Below are 19,494 nucleotides of genomic sequence, written 5' to 3' on the forward strand. Positions count from 1 at the left end.
TTTGATTTTTTCCAATTTTGAATTTTTTTTTAATTTTTTCGAAATTTAAATTTTAACCCACTACAAAAATCAAAACTTTTTTCAAAGTTGAAAAATTTTAATCTAAACTTGGAATTAATAAATTTTCGCTATTTTTCATTATATTTTTTAATTTTTGTTTCAAAATCATTTTGGTATTGGTTTGGATTAAAAACTGAAAAAAAATTAGCTTGACCTTTCTTTACTATGAAACAAATTTTGAAAATTTCTAATTTGGTTTTTTTTAATTTTTTCGAAATTTCATATTTTTTAAGTTCTTAAATTTAATACTTTTTTTTATACTTTTTTTGAAATTTAAATTTTAAACCCACCACAAAAATATACTTTTTTTTTGCATAATTAACATTTTTTGTTTAAACCAAAATTATAAAAAAAATGAAAATAATAATTCTGAAAATATCTTAAAAAATTTTAAATAATTTTTCTGAAAAAAAAATATAAATGGGTTCAATGGCTTTAAAATTTGTTGCTTTTAAATAAAAGTTATTTTTGAAACCAAAACTATAAAAAATATATTTTTTTTCAGCAATAACTGACAATATCTTTAAAAAAATTACTTTACATTTAAAGAACTAAAATGTAAATAAAATTAATAAAAACAAAATATTTTGAAAGTTTGCAGTGGGTTTAAGATTTGATGACTTTAAATTTCGCGAAGGAAAAAATTAAAATTTTTTTTAATATTGAGAAAACAAAATTCAAAAGTTTTTAACTTTTTTTAATTGCTTATTCAATTTTTTTTCAAAACTACTATTTTTTATTTTATTTAATCAATTTTCGTTTAAATATTTTTTTTTCAATTTCGAATAACTTTATTTTTGTTTTTTAATTTTTTCGAAATTTAAATTTAAAATCGCTAAAATTTGAACCCACTATACAAACAAACTAAACTCTGTGTGTGAGACACATACCAAGCCTTGCGCACTAGAGTGAAAATATTTATATTTCGCGAAATTAAAATATGAAAATTTTTATACTAAGCTTATTAAAAAAAATTTTAAAATATACATAATGCTTGTCAACCAATTTTTAAGGTTAGCTTAGACTATGCTAAACTGTATATAATATATATTTATGTATTTGTATACGTAGTATGTATTATATGTATTTATATACTTAGTAACTGCTATTTTATACTTTTTTATAGATTTGTATTTTGCATGGCGCTTTCAACGCCGTTTAGCGCACACTTTTACGTTGCTTGCAGGCAAAATTATGAGCTGGCTTGGACGCGCTAATAACAGTTGGTACAAGAATAATTTTTTCTGCTAACATTTAGGTTAATTTTATACTTTTTCGTTTTGTTTCTGCACTGCTGCTTTTGCGTAGTTAGAATTGTATAAGGAATTTCGTTAGTTTTGCTTGCTAGGCTGTTTATTGCACGGCAACTTATCGGCTGAATTTATTCAGCGTGTACATATGAGCACCAATACCAGCGTTGCTGATGCGTTGTTTTTAAATATATTCATATTACAGTAGATTAATTTTATTGTGAGACTTCACGAAAACGTTTTTGACGTTCTAAACTTTCCACCTCAGCCCAGGAGTTGCGCATATTGCGGAATAACTGTAAAATAATTAATGTGACAGAGTTAAAAAAAATTTATTTTGGCAATTGAAAGCTATGAAGGCATACACACCTCATCCACCCAGTTGTGTTCGGCTAGTAGATCGTTCAAGATTTCCGTTGACGATTTGCCCGGATATTCTTGTTGCTGCTCACCAACACGTGACGAACAATGTATATACAAATTATACTTTTCATGTGCAATTTTATGGAATATATCAGCACGGGCAGCGCAAATGCGACACAGGAGTATATCCTAGTGGAGTAGAAAATAAAGAATATGCCATAAATAAAATTCCATATTAATAGAGTAACTGGACGCTTACCTTTTCACAAGCCAAGCGCGTATCGACGGGCACCGGTTGCATCGTGTTGGCATGATAGGGATTACCAAACAGCAGAAAGCGCACCGATATGCCTGGCTGATGACAGCCGCCACAGTTTTTCTGTGTCAGATTGTTTTGACCCCACTCGGTGAAAACATGACATTTGGGATAAGTTTCAATTGAAACGATAATACTGCGTGTCCAGGGCGTAATGGAGAGTAATTTACGTTTACAATTATCCATTATGCTGTCGATAATGCGTACGCTGCCCAAAAAGTACTCGTCTAGTGGGGTAAGGAGAAAAAACAACAAATTGGGTAAAAAAGTTTAAACAACAAATCATACAATAGTGCGCCTACCCTTCTCTCTAGTTATTTCCAAGAAGAAGCTTGGATCCAACACCTGTGATATCATTGTTTGTATGTAAATTTCGAAATTGTCACGATAACGCAAATAATCTTCCATAATTTTCTCAATAAATTGTTCGGTATCGTCGGCCAACAGCTCGGAACGCATAAATTCCACAATGGTCTCCTTGTGCGATTGCACTTGTATGCGTACGGGCGCCTTGACATATAGCTTCTTTGAGTCGAGATTCCACGATGAATACTAGGGGGCAGGCGAAACGAGAAATTTGGTTATATTTTTATTCATCGCAAAATTAGTAGGCTTACCATTGACATGTTGCGATAGAACATTTTGCCATTCTGACAGAATGGCTCATATTTTTGTAGAATACATTGGGTGTCCACCTGCCAGATGATCGGCCAATCGTTGACCAAATCGGAACGGAGTACAATGAAATCGCCGGTCTGTGCGGAAAAATGGAAGTTAAGAGAGAATTCAAAGAAAGTTTTAAAATTGCACACAGCCAATATAAAAGTTCTAAATCAATTTATGCGATCTATTAGGACTAGGTAAAATTCTGGATCTGGAAGTCTAGAAGTCATAACTCGGCTTGGAATTCCAATTTTTCGAACAGACTCAACCAAAACAACTTCATTATTAAATTTACTGCGTGACTACCTTAAAGTTATCCGCATCGTGCGTAGCGTTGGCATACGATGAGGCGTTGGCCTTATTCGGTGTATAACCATCAACATTTTGTTGTTGCGCCAACTGTTGCTGCTGTGGCTGTTGTGGTTGTTGTGGTTGCACTTGAGTAAGCGACGTTTGTTGTTGGTGCTGCTCCGGTTGCTGATTATAATTAGTTTTACGCGGTGCACTCTTATTTCTACGCGATGATGTCTTCCGGCGATAACTTCTGCCGCCCTCATCGCTCTGAAAACCAAAATTTTGTAGATTTTTGGTATACGAATTTCGTGTTACTACACACACAAACTTACATCATCGTCTTGTGGCGTCCACACGGGATCCGTATCGGAGTCCGCGAACTCATCGGGCTCTTGATCTTCATTATCAGCCAAACCGCTGCCGCTAGCGCCACCTGCAGTGCCCGTACTCATGAACATGGCGTGCATGCTCGTCTGTTTCGCTTTGCGTAGACCTTGCTCGCGCCGTGGCGGCAATGTGAGTGGATCTAAAAGACGAGGCAAGTCAAGCCGAAATGCAAATGGTAAGGACAGGCACAAAGTGGTTTGATGTGGTGAATGTATACGTGGTTAGATGGAGATGAGTGGGTGTTTATGTGTTGTTAGAAGTGTTTGTAATGAATGTGTTCTTATGGAGTTATGGACAAGTGCAAGTGAAATTCCCGTTATGATATACATGTGTGTATATATACATTTATATACATAGATCTCTTACAAGGTGAGAGTTGGCTAAAACGCTTATCCGTCGGGTGGGCAACCTATGTATGCAAAAGAGAAATGTTATTAACTAAACTAAAATGTATCTGAGGCTTGATACTAGACAGGGTGTCTAAAACAAAATTGTGCACACGTTCAGATAACGGTAATTGACCAAGTCGAAAACCTTTTTTGAAGGGATATGAATGCGAAACAACATTATTGTGTCTTTTTTTTTTTTTTGTAATTGGAATCTAAAGATTTGTTGTTGTAATTTTAATACTTAAAGAATAGCAGGTACACGAAATTGCTAAAACTCCTTCATTTTTAAGCTAAACATGGGCACAAGGTTGCTAATATTCCACTCAAAACCAGAGTCCTCTGTTCTACAGTACTTTTAAGTTTGTAAACGTCGAAGACCCCATAAAATATTTTATTTGTCGACATATCTTCAGGAAATTTGTTGTGGGATATTGTCCAAAGCAACGGTACAAGCTCCGAAGAAATTGGTTAGATCGGACCACTACATACCTTATACATAGCTGCCATACAAACTGATCGATCGCAATTCAGTTCTTGTATGGAAAACTTTTTTATTTGACGAGATGTCTCCACAACATTTGGCCTGGATTACTGTACATGCCAAAGGTACAATCTCCCAAAACAAATTTTCATATAGGAATTTTAGAACATATGGTTGTCATACAAACTGAACGATCAAATTCAGGTCCTTTTTTCTTATTTTCATGCTTGTTTGTATTTGTGAAGGGCATCATAGCTTCGGTGTAACCGAAGTTATCGTTTTTTCTTGCTTGAGATAACGAAAGCTTCGTCTTATTTAAAAAAGTGCTTGATGAAGGATTCTAACATTTCTAATAATGTAAAATATTGTAATTTTTAGAATTGGAGTGATATTTTCCAAATACTGACAAACTCTATTCTCTGCTGTCACTTAAATTGTAAATTTTTTGACTTCTTAAGTCCAGTCTACAGCTACTATAACTCTTATAAGAAAACTTAGTTGTCTAAAAAAGGTGCTGTAGTAGAGTGAGCGTGATTGCTTAACAATAAAGGTGGAATTGAAGTGAATGTGTGCATGTTTGAGGAGGTGCGAGTAGTAAATTTAAATGTGATTTAGTTATGTTTTGTGGTGGCTTTGGCCATGATGGCGACTGAACATTGAATGTGGTCTCATCATTGGACTGCAATTTGGCCGCTGACGCAAGTGAAATAGGTAAAGTGAAACAGTTAAGAATTTCCGCCCCAAACGCTCGTTCGCGCGCACTCTGCTGACGTTAGAAAATGTGTTGAAAATTCATTAATTTTTAACTCTTGCTCGTTTTGTGGTTTACGCTTCAATTAATTGAACCAATTTTAATTGAAGGCTATAAGTTTTTTCTTTCGTTTTTCTTTTTGGCTAGAGCGTTTAAAGTGAGCAATGTAAATGAAGTATATAACATCCCATTTCGCATGCATAGAAATGCTGTATCCATCTGGTTGGGAAATAAAAACACAAAATGTTTTTTTAGTAAGAACTTTTGTTTCTTTGCTGCATTCTTTTGTCAAAAAATACTTAAATCCATTTTATCAACTGGTATCTTTTTTTTTCTTTCTATTATATATGTATGTATTGTAACAAATCATTTTTGCTGCCATTAATTTTGATTTTAGTTATTATTATTATTTTTTAAATAATTTCTTATTTTCATGCTTGTTTAATTAACACGATAATTAGAACGCTTCAAAACGTCAACCATTCATATGGTTTTGTTTTGCATTTCTTTCATTCTTGTTGTTTTTCTCTTTTTGTTTTTGGTTGTACACGAATTGTCTTTTGCGCGCGAACGAGCATGGGTACGTTCGCATTGGTGCAGCAGCGTCTTCTTCCACTCAAGATCGTGGTCGAGAGAGAGAGAGAGAGAGATAGGAGAGAGATTAGTGCGTGTGTGGGTGGTGGTGTGAGTTTATTTTCTCACCACAACCACGCGCTTGTGATACATTTTCATATTCTTTTTGTCTTCACCATCTCAGCTAACCGACTGCGCATGCGCCACCAGCTAACTAATTAAAACAGTCAGCAAATTTGCAACACAACAACGCACAGTTGCGCTCATCAATGCCAAGGCCACAGAAAATTTATTAAAGGATGATGATGACCGGCCGTTACGCCAGCGGCAGCTGCTGCAGCAGCAGCGGCAGCGGTGGGTGCTATCGTATTACTAGTAGTGGTAGTACTGGAGGAATTTTGTTGGTCAGGCAACATACCTTGACTGCTGCCGCCGCCACCGCCACCACCGCTAAACCCCAATTGTGCACAGTATTGTTGTTGCTGTTGCTGTGGTTGTTGTGGATGTTGTTGCTGCTGCTGCTGCTGCTGGTTTTGTTGCTGTTGTTGCGGTTGTTGTGTTTGGGTCGGAATCTGCTGCCCATATGGGCGGAATGATTGCTGCTGCTGCTGTTGTTGCTGCTGTTGATGTTGTAACTGTTGCTGTTGTTGTTGCTGCTGCTGCTGCTCAGCTGGATGCTGTATGACTGATGGTGTGCTCGCTGTGGCGGCCGCCGATGTCTCGGCAGCAGCAGCTGCAGCCGCCGCCGCAGCCATGTGCGCCTGTGGTCGCTTCTTCGGCAATATCTGCGTTTGTGAGAGTATTTTAATACGATGCGCATCGTCGGCCGACAAACCGGGAGTTTGTTCGTCAACAACGCCTGCTTGTTGCTGGTTTGCTTGCTGCTCGTTCGTTTGAGCACCGGTCGCGCCCGCGTTTGCTGCCGCTTCCTCGTTATTGCCATTGCCGGTCTTTGTACGTTTTGCCGCATTGCCGCTGGGCGAACGTTGATAGTTCACCTTGCGACCACTCTTAACCACAGCCGGTGGTGGCGAATCGTCACGCTCACCCTGCAGGAACTTCAAATAGCTATCCATGAACTGTGTCTTTTTTTCGCCAATCGAAGTGCCAACAACCGGCCTACGTTCGCTACCCGGTACAATACTATTGCCTAAAATTGCGCCCGTGGCTGCCGCCGCCGCTGTTGTCAAACCGTTATTAGTGAGTGCAGTAGCCGCTGGCGTGCTGCCGGCACTTTGTGCCTCCGTTTGGGGATGACGTATGCCGAAATTCGTGGCGCTACGTCCATTGCTATTGTTCAAGTTCGTTGAAGAGTTCGCATATCCTTGCTTGGGCGCAACAGCGTCGGTGAGAAAGTCCAATTCCTCTTCGATATTGGGCACAATCACTTTATTGCTCGGATCATTGGCAGCGGGCGTTGCATCTGCATTGGACTGTTGCTGTTGTTGTGGCGTTTGCTGCTGTTGGGGCGCATGTTGCTGTAGTTGTGCTTGTACCTGCGCCTGCGCTTGCGCTTGCTGCTGCTGCTGCTGTGGCGGTTGCGTAGGTGGTTGCTGGTGCTGTGTCGGCGACTGTTGCAACGGTTGCTGCTGCTGCTGCTGTTGCTGCGGTTGATTGAGATTATAAAGCGTATGTGGTATGGCGCCAGCTGTTGCTGCATTCTGCTGCATGCATGCAGTATACTGTGAAGCAATTTGTTGTGGAAACGTGCTCGAATAGTACGAAGATAAATTCGTCAGATGCGCCTGTGATTGCGCTTGCGATGACTGCATATGCGCTGGTTGCGGTATCTGTTGCTGTTGTTGCGCGGCCACCTGTTGTTGCTGTTGCTGCACTTGTTGTTGCTGCTGCTGCTGCTGTTGTTGTTGCTGTTGTGCGGCATGTGGATTCACATAGGTCGGTATACTAACTGTCTCTTATACACATCTAGATGTGTATAAGAGACAGGCGGTATCTGTTGCTGTTGTTGCGCGGCCACCTGTTGTTGCTGTTGCTGCACTTGTTGTTGCTGCTGCTGCTGCTGTTGTTGTTGCTGTTGTGCGGCATGTGGATTCACATAGGTCGGTATACTAATGGGTGGCGCTTGCGCAACCGGCGACGGCGTATTGTTCTCGATCTTTAAGGGCGTATTCCATTTACTATTGAAATCATAGTAGGTAGCTTGTTGTTGTTGCTGCTGTTGCGTTTGCTGCTGCTGCTGTTGTTGTTGCTGCTGCTGCTGATGATGCTGTTGTTGCTGCTGTTGTTGTTGTGCTTGCTGTTGTTGCTGATGCTGCACTACATCCTGCTGTGGACTGCGCACCGTCGCATAGTCGTTCGCGACGAGCGTCTTTTTCGGTTGACGCTTGCGCGGCGTTTTGGCAGGTTTTGCAGGCAGTTGCTTTGGCGGCTCCACTTCAACCTGAAATGGTAAGAAGAAGATGACAAAGTTTTTAGTGATGTCAAAGCAAAAACAAGCTAAATAAAATTTAATGTTGATAGCATGAAGGGAAAATTTTTAGCTGAAAAAAGGTTTATTTGTTATATGTGTAAAAAAAATTTGTATATGCACATTTTATTCATGAAATATGTGAAATGCAGCTCTAAGGTACTAAAGCAATATTTACATTGCAAACATTTGCGAGTCTCTGTTAAATGAAGTACATAAGAGGAATGGTGGGCAGGTGGCGCGAAAAAGGTTTCTGTTGTACGTATATTGAAAATAAGTATGAAATTCAGTAATTAAAAACAAAAAAATCATTATAATAATATATTTTTTATTTGAAATATAGAAAAAATTAAAGAATAACTAATAAAAATAAATGCGGCTATAAAACACATTATAACAACAAACATTTTTTTTTTAAGTAATGGAAGGCCAGATAATAGTTTTAGTATAGCTGTATAGGCTGTATAGTTTTTTCAACATCTTCCATATTTTTGTTTTTTCAAAACTTTTCCTATTGCACAAATGCGTAAACACAAATCAAGTCTACATGAAACACTTTAAGACACAGTAGAAGCATGCTTTTATTTTTAACACACAGATTTTACTTAAACGACTATACTTGCTCGCTTTCACAGAAAACCTAACGCTGGTGTAATGCAATGTTTCTCCATATGTTCAAAATACTTAATATATTTATATCACTCAACATTAAATTGTCAAATAAAAATGCATATTTTGCTGGAATTAATCATGATGACATATTAAAACAGTGCAAATGCTTTAGGGTAACATTACATTCAAGTAGAAATGTCAAAAAAGCCATAATCAGTTGTATATATAGTACTTCCACTTATTTTCAATGCCACAAAAACGGCAGTTATATTATAGCAGCATTCTTATACGCATCTTCCTCAAAAGCTTGGAAATAAACGTCACAGGTTCAAATACATACAATTCGTTTTGTTTAGTTTCACTCCCTTTTGTTAAACAGAAATGAAAATCGATTAGATGAGCACAGTTAAAAGGTGGCAACATTAAAGCAATACAAATATTATAGAAAATAAATGAAAATAAACAAAAAGTGTAGGTTAGCTATAAAATAACGGTATTTTAGTATTAGGTAAATGTTGTATGTATATAAACGGTTGTTTACTGTCACCAAATGTGTGGAGAAAATTTCGAAAGAAATAAACGCAGAATAAGTAATAAGTTTGGATAAAAGAAAATGAAATCCAAAATTTTATTTATTGTAAATATACATTTAAATGTGTGCCTTGTGAAAATAATTTAAAATTTTAGCCGACCGTAATCACCAAACTTTTTTGGAAATTTTCAAGTTTTTTTTTTGAATTTTTTTTTTTTTTTTTTTTTTGTTAAAGTAAAGTTTTAGCAACATTAGTTATATTAATGCCATTTAGTGTTAAACATTTTTGAAAACGTTTGGTTTTTATTCAAAATCTTATTTTCGTACAAAGTATGTGATTTTAATGAATCAATATCAAATAATAAACACGCACACATGAAATGAAAAGTGTTGTACCCAAATTATCTATACAACGAGTTATGCAATGATGAAATGGTTTCTTTTGTAAAGATAATATTATCCAATTGTTAACAGCAACACAAATAAAGTTTTTCTAACAAGACAACTGTTTTCAGTTAGAAAGTTTCATGTGACATTGACACCCTTTAGCAGATTTTTAATTTTACAACTGAGATGATGACTTTTTAATTTATTCAACTTTTTCGAACTCAACTCATGGAAAAACATTGCATACGCACTTTAGGGCAGCGCAATTAAAATTTATATATATTGAATATATATTAAATGCAATTTGATGAGTGCGTCAGGTGTTAGTAGTTTGTGTGTTAGATGTTAAAAGCAAACGTAAATAAAGAGAAGTAAACTTAAAATAAAAATTTGCGAAAAAAAATTGTAATCACCATCAAATTCAATTAAAGCACATAAAAGATGCAAAGAGTGCGGGGAACAATTTAACAAAAGGCTTCAAGAAAATATACAAATCGAAAATCATAAAATACAAACCTTGGGTATGATTTGAATCTGTGACGCTTGGGAGGAGGAAGTTTGTTGTTGTTGCTGCTGCTGCTGTTGTTGCTGATTATTCGTATTCGCCGTAGGCGATACCAACATATTCGCCACCATATGCTGGCGACGTTGCTTTTCGACTTGCTGTTGCTGTTGTTGCAATTTTTGATTATTGAATAAATTTTGCTGTGCTAACAACTGTTGTTGTTGCGCTTGAGCTTGTGCTTGTTGCTGTTGTTGGGTATGTTGCAACACAGTCGAATTACCGATAGTAGCACCCGTACTGGGATTATATAGCGTTTGTTTAATTTCAAGTCCAGGCGGCAAATTGAATATCAAACTTTCGCCCACATCATTATCAGTGACATAACCCAATTGACGGTTCTCTTGTTTTACTTGTAATTGCAAGACATTTTTCACATCTTCCGTACTAGCACCACCGTCCGTCGAACCATTTGTATCTTCGATTTTAGTCCAACACGCTGAAACGTGTTGCTGTTGTTGCTGCTGCAGCTGTTGCTGTTGTTGCGGTGTACTTTGTATCACAGACGAATAAGCAACCGTGGCCGAAGCTGGTGAGCCTGCACCTGCAATATTACGTCGCAAGGCCGGCGATTCAGCACCACCACCTGTCTTATAGACAATTACATGAGGTGACACAGCATTATCTACAGCAACTGTGAGTGCTGGTGTTGTGCTGCCAGCAGCATATGAACTATTTACCTCATTCTGATGTATTTGATCGACTTGTATTAGTTGTTGTTGTTGACCTTTGCGTACAATTTTATAATTTTTACCATCAATGGTACAATACCTGTCTCTTATACACATCTAGATGTGTATAAGAGACAGGCATATGAACTATTTACCTCATTCTGATGTATTTGATCGACTTGTATTAGTTGTTGTTGTTGACCTTTGCGTACAATTTTATAATTTTTACCATCAATGGTACAATACATTTCAGCATCATTGTCAATTGCAGCATTGATTTCATCTTGCTGTTGTTGTTGCTGTTGTTGCAACTGTTGTTGTTGTTGTTGATGTAGTTGCGTCTGATATAAAAGTATATCATTATAAGCTTTAAGGTCGGATGGCTTCTCCTGTTTGATTTGCTGAAAATGTGCAACACAGGCGTCGCAAGAATTCAATTGATTTTATTTGACTGTAGTTTATATGTGTTTGTGACTGTAGATGATGTTAGATATTATTTGAGGTTTCGGTGAATTCTTATATTTATGATTTAATATATGTAGGCATACTTGTGCGGAGATCTGATATGCAGTAAAAGGAGTTTTATATTCTTGTTCAAAGATAGTTGAATAAGCTGATATGAAAAATAGACTTAAATACTCTTAGAACCTTCTAAATTATGTTCGAACTTATCAAATTTTAGAGTTTTACTTTCAATCATATTAAAGAAAACTAAGAAGATCAATGTACTTAGCATTACATATGCATATTTTGTATTTCACATTATGTGTGTAAAAAAGAACCAAATTCTTAATATAATAAAAGTCCATAATTTCATTACACCAGTTATTAGTATAATAAAGCATTTGAGAATTTGAATAAAAAAAGAGTAGAATAGAATACATAACACACTTTACGCCTCTATTCAAAGCTATAAAGGTCATAAAACTGATCAGCTAGGTGTAACATATGAAAAACGTTGGCTTTAATCGAAAATTAAACAAATGCAAAGGCTTCGTATACAGACTTAAAACCAAACTCCCCAACATACTACTCACCACCTTCTCGGCCACTAAATTCAGTTGTGGTTGTTGCGCTTGCTGTTGTTGATGTTGCTGCTGTTGTTGTGTTTGCTGCTGCTGCTGTTGTTGTTGTTGTTGCATAGCCAAAAATGTATTGGATATCATCGGCGTATTCCAACTGAGTGTAGTTGATGTAATTGCCGATGTTGTGGGCGATGGCGATGCACCGCTCGACGAGGAATTTTCACCATAATAATTAGAAGCAGCATTATTTGCGGCTGCTGCAGCAGCTGATGATACGACAGCGACAGCGGCTTGATTTTGGAAATTCGTCAATTGTTTATCTAACGTTGATGGTATTTGTATTTGACGCACTGGTGTATTTACAGCACTTGAGGCGTAGTGGGCTGGTTTTGGTTGTGCACTAGCTGCAGCCGCATGATGGTAGATTTGTTGAAAGACTGGATTATATCCGCCAATTGGTGAAGGTGATACAAAACTTCCGCTGCCAGCAGCTGCGGCATTAAAGCTTGCGGCTATACCAGAGTGTGCAGCCTGTAGAAATAGAGATTGGGCAGGCGCCAAATGTGGATGTTGAAAGTCTTCTGCTGATCCAGTGCTGGAGGCAGATGGCACAATACGATTATAAGCATAAGACCATGGGCTTGAATTGGGATCCATATTGACGAACAAAACGGTTTGATAGCAAATATGTGTTTAAGACTATAGAACAAAATTGATTAGATACAGTATACCATATAATAAACAAAAAGAAACATTCAATTGTTGTGGGGCTGCAATTTCAAATCATAAAGCAGAAAAAATTTGCATACGACAACAAAAAAATATATACCTACATATACAGCGCCAAAAATTACCGAGGCATTAAAAAATTATGTTAGTCTACTGCATAACCATTGCACCGTTGAATAAAGTGTACATAATGCTTTATCAAAAATTTCAATGCCGATTATGTCTCAATGCTTCCCCACAACAATACAAAAACAAAACGCACTTGCTTCGCTTCCGATTGGTGTAACATTCAGTGCGAAAAACTTCTAGTTTGGGGATTTTTTTTTTTACTTATCCCGCACTACACCGACACCCGCTCAGTATTCGCAAACCAGTGGAGCACCAGAAATATGTACTTTGTCTTGCGTTATGTATCTAGCTGGATTACGACTGTTGTGGCTGCACGGCAAACGGCTCGACCGGTCGTTCTGTGCGCCGTTGCCCAACGCTATCGCCTTGCGTGACTCGTCGCGTTCTCCTGCAACTCGTTGCGTTAACTTTATGTAGAATTTCTATTTTTTCACTGTTTTAATTGTTTCACGCATCAAACTTCACTTCACCGCTCTTAAAGAAGTTCTTAGGTAGACTTTGCAATTATATTTTTTACAAAAATATCACGTTTTTGTTGTTAATTTTCACTTTTTCGCGTCATCTAATCTGTCTACTCGTTATACTGACCGAGCGCCATTTTGAGAAAAACATTCCCACTCCGAATTCGACCGAGGCTAGCTAGTCCGAAAGTGTGTATTTTCTGCCAGTCAAAGCATGACGGAGAAATGTCAAAATACACGAATACGAAGAGCATTGCACGATTGCAATTATTTTATAACATTTTTATATTTAAAAAATGAGTTTAGCATGTCTCAAAAATATTTTTTTCTCTTATGTTTCAACACTACTATTTAATTCTGTCGATTTGAAATTTTACTTGAGTTACAAATAGTTACAAACAATTTTATATATCAAAGTTTTGTTAATATTTAAACGATTTCCGATACTTCAAGTCATTCTGTCTTTCATATCAGCTGCTAATTGCAATTTGACAATACAATGCAACCGTGATTTTGTTTTTCCCGCGCGTTAGGAGTGAACAAAGTGATTTTTGCAGAAAGTTTGTGTTAGAACTGTTATATTAAATTTTATTAGCATATTAGTAAAATTAGACAAATTAAAGTTTGCAAAAGGTGAGATATTAGCGTAAGTTATTTGTATTTAATAAGTTATGTAGTTACGTTTGTGCAATCAGAAATATTTTAGGAGAAATATTTAGCTGTGCTTATCGCCTTTATTGTGTAGCTTTGTTCGATTTGAAACTTTACGTTGACAAGTGTTATCTCACTCACTCATTAGATCTATCTGACGTATTTCATTGACAATTGCTTGTTAAAGAAGAAGAGTAAACTTTTACGCATTGATTGGGAGAAATTTACTGTTGCTAATCTTTTTTACAAATTATTTTTTGTGTGCTGACTCAACCAAGTGAGGATTAGGTAAAGAAAATCTTAACTTAACTAATTTTTGAGGTAAATATCCTTGTTTAAAGCCGATTTTGTGTTTGTCGAGACAACGTTTCGGCTTTAAATCTGCCTACGTGTTATTGATATACAAAATAAAATGCAATACGCCCCAAATTCTTATTGTCTTAATTCCGTAGTGATAGCTGCCTTACTTCAAAATGGATTTCGGTGATGATTTTGCTCCCAAAGAAGAGGTTGACCCAGCCGCAGAGTTTTTAGCACGTGAGCAATCAGTTCTCGGTGATCTGGAATCCGAAATCGTACCACCTACATGTACTGTTGCAAGCGGTCCGCCAAGCACCGATGGCAATGGTCTCCTTGGTGGCGATGATCTTGCACCCAATGTAGCAGGTGGTGGACTCGGCTCATCCACTGGTAGCTTTGAAATGATAGGTGGAGAATCGAATGAACCCGTCGGTATTTCAGGGCCACCACCCTCACGAATTGAACCGGAAAAAATTAGAAAATGGCGTGAGGAACAAAAACAAAGACTTGAAGAGAAGGATCGTGAAGAAGAGCGCAAAAAAGAAGAGTTGCGCCAGCAAGCTAAACAAGAATTAGATGATTGGCTGCGCCAAACTGAAGAGTCAATTGCCAAAACAAAAGCTGCATCACGTAATGCCGAAAAGCAAGCAGCAGCGCTCGAAAATGGTGGTCCGCTGGAACCGGGTACCGAATGGGAACGGATTGCTAAATTGTGCGATTTTAATCCGAAAGTGAACAAATCGGGCAAGGATGTGTCGCGTATGCGATCCATTTACTTGCATTTGAAGCAGAATCCCATCCCACTAAAAACCGCTTAATTATTTAAAGTGAAACTTCAAAAAAGCCTTAGTGCACTAAAACATTCACATACAAACGAGTTTATTAATAGTATTTCGTTCATAGATTTGCAATATTATCTTGTTTGGTTATTTTTTCTTTTGCATATTGAATTCACAAAAGGCGCTAGTGAATAAGATATTTACCTATTAAGCAAATTTATTTTGAAAAAGTATTGATTATATTAGATTGGTCTATAGATATGGATATATACTGAAATTTCCAATATGTAAATTAAAAAAAAATTACTATTGAAATTTACAACAAATATAATTGCAAACGTTAAAGGCCCAAACAAGTTCTTTCATTTCATATGTGGCAACAAAATGTTTCTTAAATCATTTGGATTATTTTATATAAATAATCTTATACTCTGAAGATGGCAAAAACTCAAATTCATATTTGCGCAAACACATTTCTTCGTCACACAATCGCAGCCGCAGTATGGAAACTCGCGAAGTTTACAAAACGCTGAACAGGTGACATCAGCAGTCAACCATTGTGCCGATGTACACTCGGCATATACAGCTGCTTTTTGTTGACAATCGTTTACGTCGAATTCTTCATAACGCGCTGAAAGAAAAAATAAATGCTTTATTTGCATGCTTTGATAAAAATACTTTATTATTTGACTCTTTACTTCTTGCATAAGTGACGTGGCAATGCAAGTTTATTGCTAACAAAGAAATTGCCACACAAATCGAATGCATATTTTCCACTATATGTTATTTTGACTTAGTGCTGCTTTTGATAACTGGAAAAGTGTGTATGTACTATGTATACGAATATAAGCCAGGATTGGTGGGGGTTTACATGTTTTGCGTTTATTTGGTGAAATAAGTTTTTATGAACATATAGCTACTCTTTTGGCAGTGGTGCATGAAACATTAACTATAAATATTACAATTTAAATTTTTATAATTTTCAAATAAAACAAGAAAAAAAAATTAAATTAATATTAGTTATACAAACGGAAAAGTTAGCGTAAAAAAAAAAATTTAAACAATTTTATTTAGTAAATCCTTTTATGTACCTATACCATGTCTCCTGAGTTTACAAATAAATAAAATTCGCGTGTTTTCCTGATACAATTTAATTTTATTAAAAAAGTATATCTATATTCTAGCCACAAACACATACGCATAAAATGACTGAACATGACTGTGATCTGACGACCTCACCAAAGTCCACCTCCTCGAATAGCTCCAGCAACAGCAGCGGCGACAGCTGCTGTCGGTCAACTTCGGATTCTAGTGACGAATTGCTTTCAACCTGTTTTCGTTCACGTTCACCTTCACCATTGGACGATCATGTAGACAAAGGCTGCGCGAATCTTTTAACAGATAAAACGTTCCACAACGAAATCTGTGCACTTGCTGCGAAACGCAATGCAAATTTGGACAATAGTAGACAAGAATGCGTATTAGATGATAAAAATCGTATTATAAGTGTAGGCAATAATGAACTGTTAACAGATCACGAATTCCTCATGGAAATTGCGCTCTTGGCCACCACACGCAGTGATGATCCTAAAACGAAAGTGGGCGCTTGCATTGTAGATCGTAAAAATCGCATTATTGGCATTGGTTACAATCACTTCCCACCCAACTACACGAGCGACCCATATCCGTGGGGCAAGGATAAATGGAATCACTTGAATAATAAACTCACCTACGTTATACACGCTGAATCGGATGCCATATTCTCCGCACAATCCGCCGATTTTCGCGGCGCCACTATATATTCCACATTGATGCCTTGCAATGAGTGTGCCAAACTTATCATACAGTCGGGCATACGTAACGTTTTCTATTTGAATTCAAAATTATTTGAGAAGTGGATATATAAAGCATCACGACGCATGTTGCATGCTGCACGTGTCACATTGCAGAAATTAGAGTAGTGCACAGCAGCAATTTTGTACATATTTGTGTATTTTAGAGTTTGAATGTTTAAATTTTCAAACTAGTTACGAGTATACGCGCCGAAATGAAGGCGTATACATATAAATTTTTTTTATATGTACTTATGTATGTAACTTATATCTTAGTTTATTTCTTTAGTTCTAATAATAATTTGCTTTCTTATTGCTGCCATGTCCTTGGAGCATTTTATTTTTTCTTAATTATTTTTGAAATTCTACATATATACATAGATTATGTAAAAAAGACTTCCAAAGATAAGGATAAATTAAGAAGTCTCCTCACTTAAAAAAATTTGTACATACATACATACGTATAGTTTTTAAATAAATTTATTACGACGAATTTGAAATGATATAACCGCTGCCAAAATGTCTGTTTTTTTAATACTCTTCCGTTAATTATGGGATTTCTATGCCCTAGAGTTGAAGCCCCTTAAAGTGTGCTAAAATTTCTATTTGCAGTGTTGGCTTGGCGAAGTTTCTCTCATCTCATGTTAACAAACTTCTGAAAGTACATACACTGTAGGAGTGCAATTATGTTATTTTCTCTCTGATATTTATATGACATGTACACATACACACGTACTTCGTATGTATGCAAGTACGTTAGAGTGGGTCGTTTTTTCTATAAAACTGCTTACACGAGAAATGTTCTGTCGATCATTGTGAAGAATGCCGGTCTACAACCGGCTTGGAGATAAATGGTGTTATTGTTGTTGTTTTTGTAGTTGCAGCAGAAAACATTTTTCCAATAATAATGTTTTTCTTTTAACAAAAAGAGTTTCCAGTTGGACTAAATGTTGAGAAATTCAAGATCCACAATATCATATTAATTTAAATTTTGTAATTTGTAAATGATAACTTCATTAAATAACAGATTTTCACAACACAAGTATTTAATTCAGCAAATACGACCCACCCTAATATTATTTAAACAGATGTAGTACATACATACATGCTTATATTGAAATGTTTATTAACCCTTATCAATATGCGTGAATACCATGTAATAGCTAAATCTATAACATTTGCTTGCTATCAACTGCTAAATAACAGTTCAACTGTTAACTTTACAGGCACACGACATGCACGTGCCATTTGCGGGCGCAGAACATGTGAACATTCTGCCAACAGTCACTTGCAATTGGTGTAATAACTGCTGTACTGTGCTCAAAGGATTACTGTTAACATAACAGCTCCGCAAATTCAACAGTGCCATGCTAGCATTCATACGTAACATTTTAACATCTTCGTCTCATCGTGCAAATCGCTTTTCTTTCGCCGGCCCACACACAAACAAAACCATGCGAAACGACCGTGTTGGCATCAGTTTTCCATGGCTTTCAAAGTGGTGCGGACGTGTTTGCCGCAGCTACAACGCGCCATAAACGTGTACCAACAAAATATGTAAACTCAATAACATATGCATATGTGTGTGTCTGTGTGTGCAGGCACGAGCGACGGTAGTGTGCTTGAGTAACGGTACAATAGCGTGCTGAAAGTGTCGCGCGGACGCGGAAGCCAACGCGAATGCGTTGATAAATATTAGAGAAATTGTAAAAAAAGTGAATGTTTTTGTGTTTTTGTTGTTATTGTACAAGCGGCGTGTTTACAAAGTGTCGGTGTCATTTATGAAGTGCAGTTGTTGCTCTTTATTGCTGACTAATCATTAAATATAAATAAATAATAATATCTTGTGTGCGGTAAGGCTGTCTCTTATACACATCTAGATGTGTATAAGAGACAGGTTATTGTACAAGCGGCGTGTTTACAAAGTGTCGGTGTCATTTATGAAGTGCAGTTGTTGCTCTTTATTGCTGACTAATCATTAAATATAAATAAATAATAATATCTTGTGTGCGGTAAGGCTGTCTCTTATACACATCTAGATGTGTATAAGAGACAGGTTATTGTACAAGCGGCGTGTTTACAAAGTGTCGGTGTCATTTATGAAGTGCAGTTGTTGCTCTTTATTGCTGACTAATCATTAAATATAAATAAATAATAATATCTTGTGTGCGGTAAGGCTGTCTCTTATACACATCTAGATGTGTATAAGAGACAGGTTATTGTACAAGCGGCGTGTTTACAAAGTGTCGGTGTCATTTATGAAGTGCAGTTGTTGCTCTTTATTGCTGACTAATCATTAAATATAAATAAATAATAATATCTTGTGTGCGGTAAGGAGCGCGTAAGAGCTTTAAAAGGTGCATACATTTAATTTTTCGCTTGATTTGTAGGTGTTAATTGTGTTTATATTCTGTTGAATGTGTTTTATTTGATTTGTAAATTTATTGAGTATTATGAAGCGCTTAATTATCGAATGAAATCAATTTTATATGCACATAAATAAAAAAAGAGATATAATAATGCCAAAAATATGATAAAAACTTAAAAAAAAACAAAAAATAGTAATTAAACAACATTAGTAGGAAATTGAAAACAAAATATTTAAAATTCAAATTCCTCTTTAAATAAAATTGAAGTATAAATAAATATCATTACAAATATGGATATAAATATTTTAATTTAGTTTTATTTTTTATTTTTTTACTTTTTAAATATAAATAAATGTTTAAATTTATTCGGTAAAATTTGTTTTAAATTAGTTTAAAAAGAATATTAAAAGATATTAACATAAAAAATAACGTTTGAAAAAATTAAATTCAATAAAAAATATTTGCAAATCTATGTATGAAATCTCTCTATAAATAAGATT

The 19,494-nt window shown here is 36.1% G+C and overlaps 2 protein-coding genes across 7 annotated transcripts; one reads left to right on the top strand and one right to left on the bottom strand.

Moving 5' to 3' along the window:
* Positions 1-840: 840 nt before the first annotated feature.
* On the bottom strand, positions 841-13,290 carry LOC108967047 (probable serine/threonine-protein kinase yakA). 4 transcript variants are annotated; one of them, XM_018930261.1, is made up of 13 exons: positions 12,736-13,290; positions 11,757-12,443; positions 10,966-11,120; positions 10,003-10,819; positions 7,601-7,928; positions 5,946-7,436; positions 3,279-3,472; positions 2,959-3,213; positions 2,607-2,744; positions 2,292-2,541; positions 1,933-2,216; positions 1,680-1,862; positions 841-1,606 (listed from the first exon to the last, which is right to left on the bottom strand). In XM_018930261.1, the coding sequence occupies exons 2-13, from the start codon at positions 12,399-12,401 to the stop codon at positions 1,526-1,528; spliced, it is 4,821 nt and encodes a 1,606-aa protein (XP_018785806.1). In that variant the 5' UTR covers positions 12,402-12,443; positions 12,736-13,290; the 3' UTR covers positions 841-1,525. The 4 variants fall into 4 exon arrangements, with proteins under 4 accessions (XP_018785806.1, XP_018785805.1, XP_018785807.1 ...); XM_018930260.1 differs by having other exon boundaries at positions 10,003-10,728; positions 10,875-11,120; XM_018930262.1 differs by lacking the exon at positions 12,736-13,290 and adding an exon at positions 12,574-12,720 and having other exon boundaries at positions 10,003-10,728; positions 10,875-11,120.
* A 286-nt stretch (positions 13,291-13,576) lies between these two features.
* On the top strand, positions 13,577-17,134 carry LOC108967049 (clathrin light chain). 3 transcript variants are annotated; one of them, XM_018930268.1, is made up of 3 exons: positions 13,587-13,696; positions 13,863-14,002; positions 14,167-15,146. In XM_018930268.1, the coding sequence occupies exon 3, from the start codon at positions 14,188-14,190 to the stop codon at positions 14,830-14,832; it is 645 nt and encodes a 214-aa protein (XP_018785813.1). In that variant the 5' UTR covers positions 13,587-13,696; positions 13,863-14,002; positions 14,167-14,187; the 3' UTR covers positions 14,833-15,146. The 3 variants fall into 3 exon arrangements, with proteins under 3 accessions (XP_018785809.1, XP_018785813.1, XP_018785810.1); XM_018930265.1 differs by having other exon boundaries at positions 13,588-13,696; positions 13,863-14,035; XM_018930264.1 differs by lacking the exons at positions 13,863-14,002; positions 14,167-15,146 and adding an exon at positions 15,978-17,134 and having other exon boundaries at positions 13,577-13,696.
* The last annotated feature ends 2,360 nt before the right edge of the window (positions 17,135-19,494 follow it).

The sequence above is a fragment of the Bactrocera latifrons genome, unplaced genomic scaffold (genome assembly GCF_001853355.1).
Source record: "Bactrocera latifrons isolate USDA-ARS-PBARC rearing strain unplaced genomic scaffold, ASM185335v1 scaffold_173, whole genome shotgun sequence".
Taxonomy (NCBI): Eukaryota; Metazoa; Arthropoda; class Insecta; order Diptera; family Tephritidae; genus Bactrocera; species Bactrocera latifrons.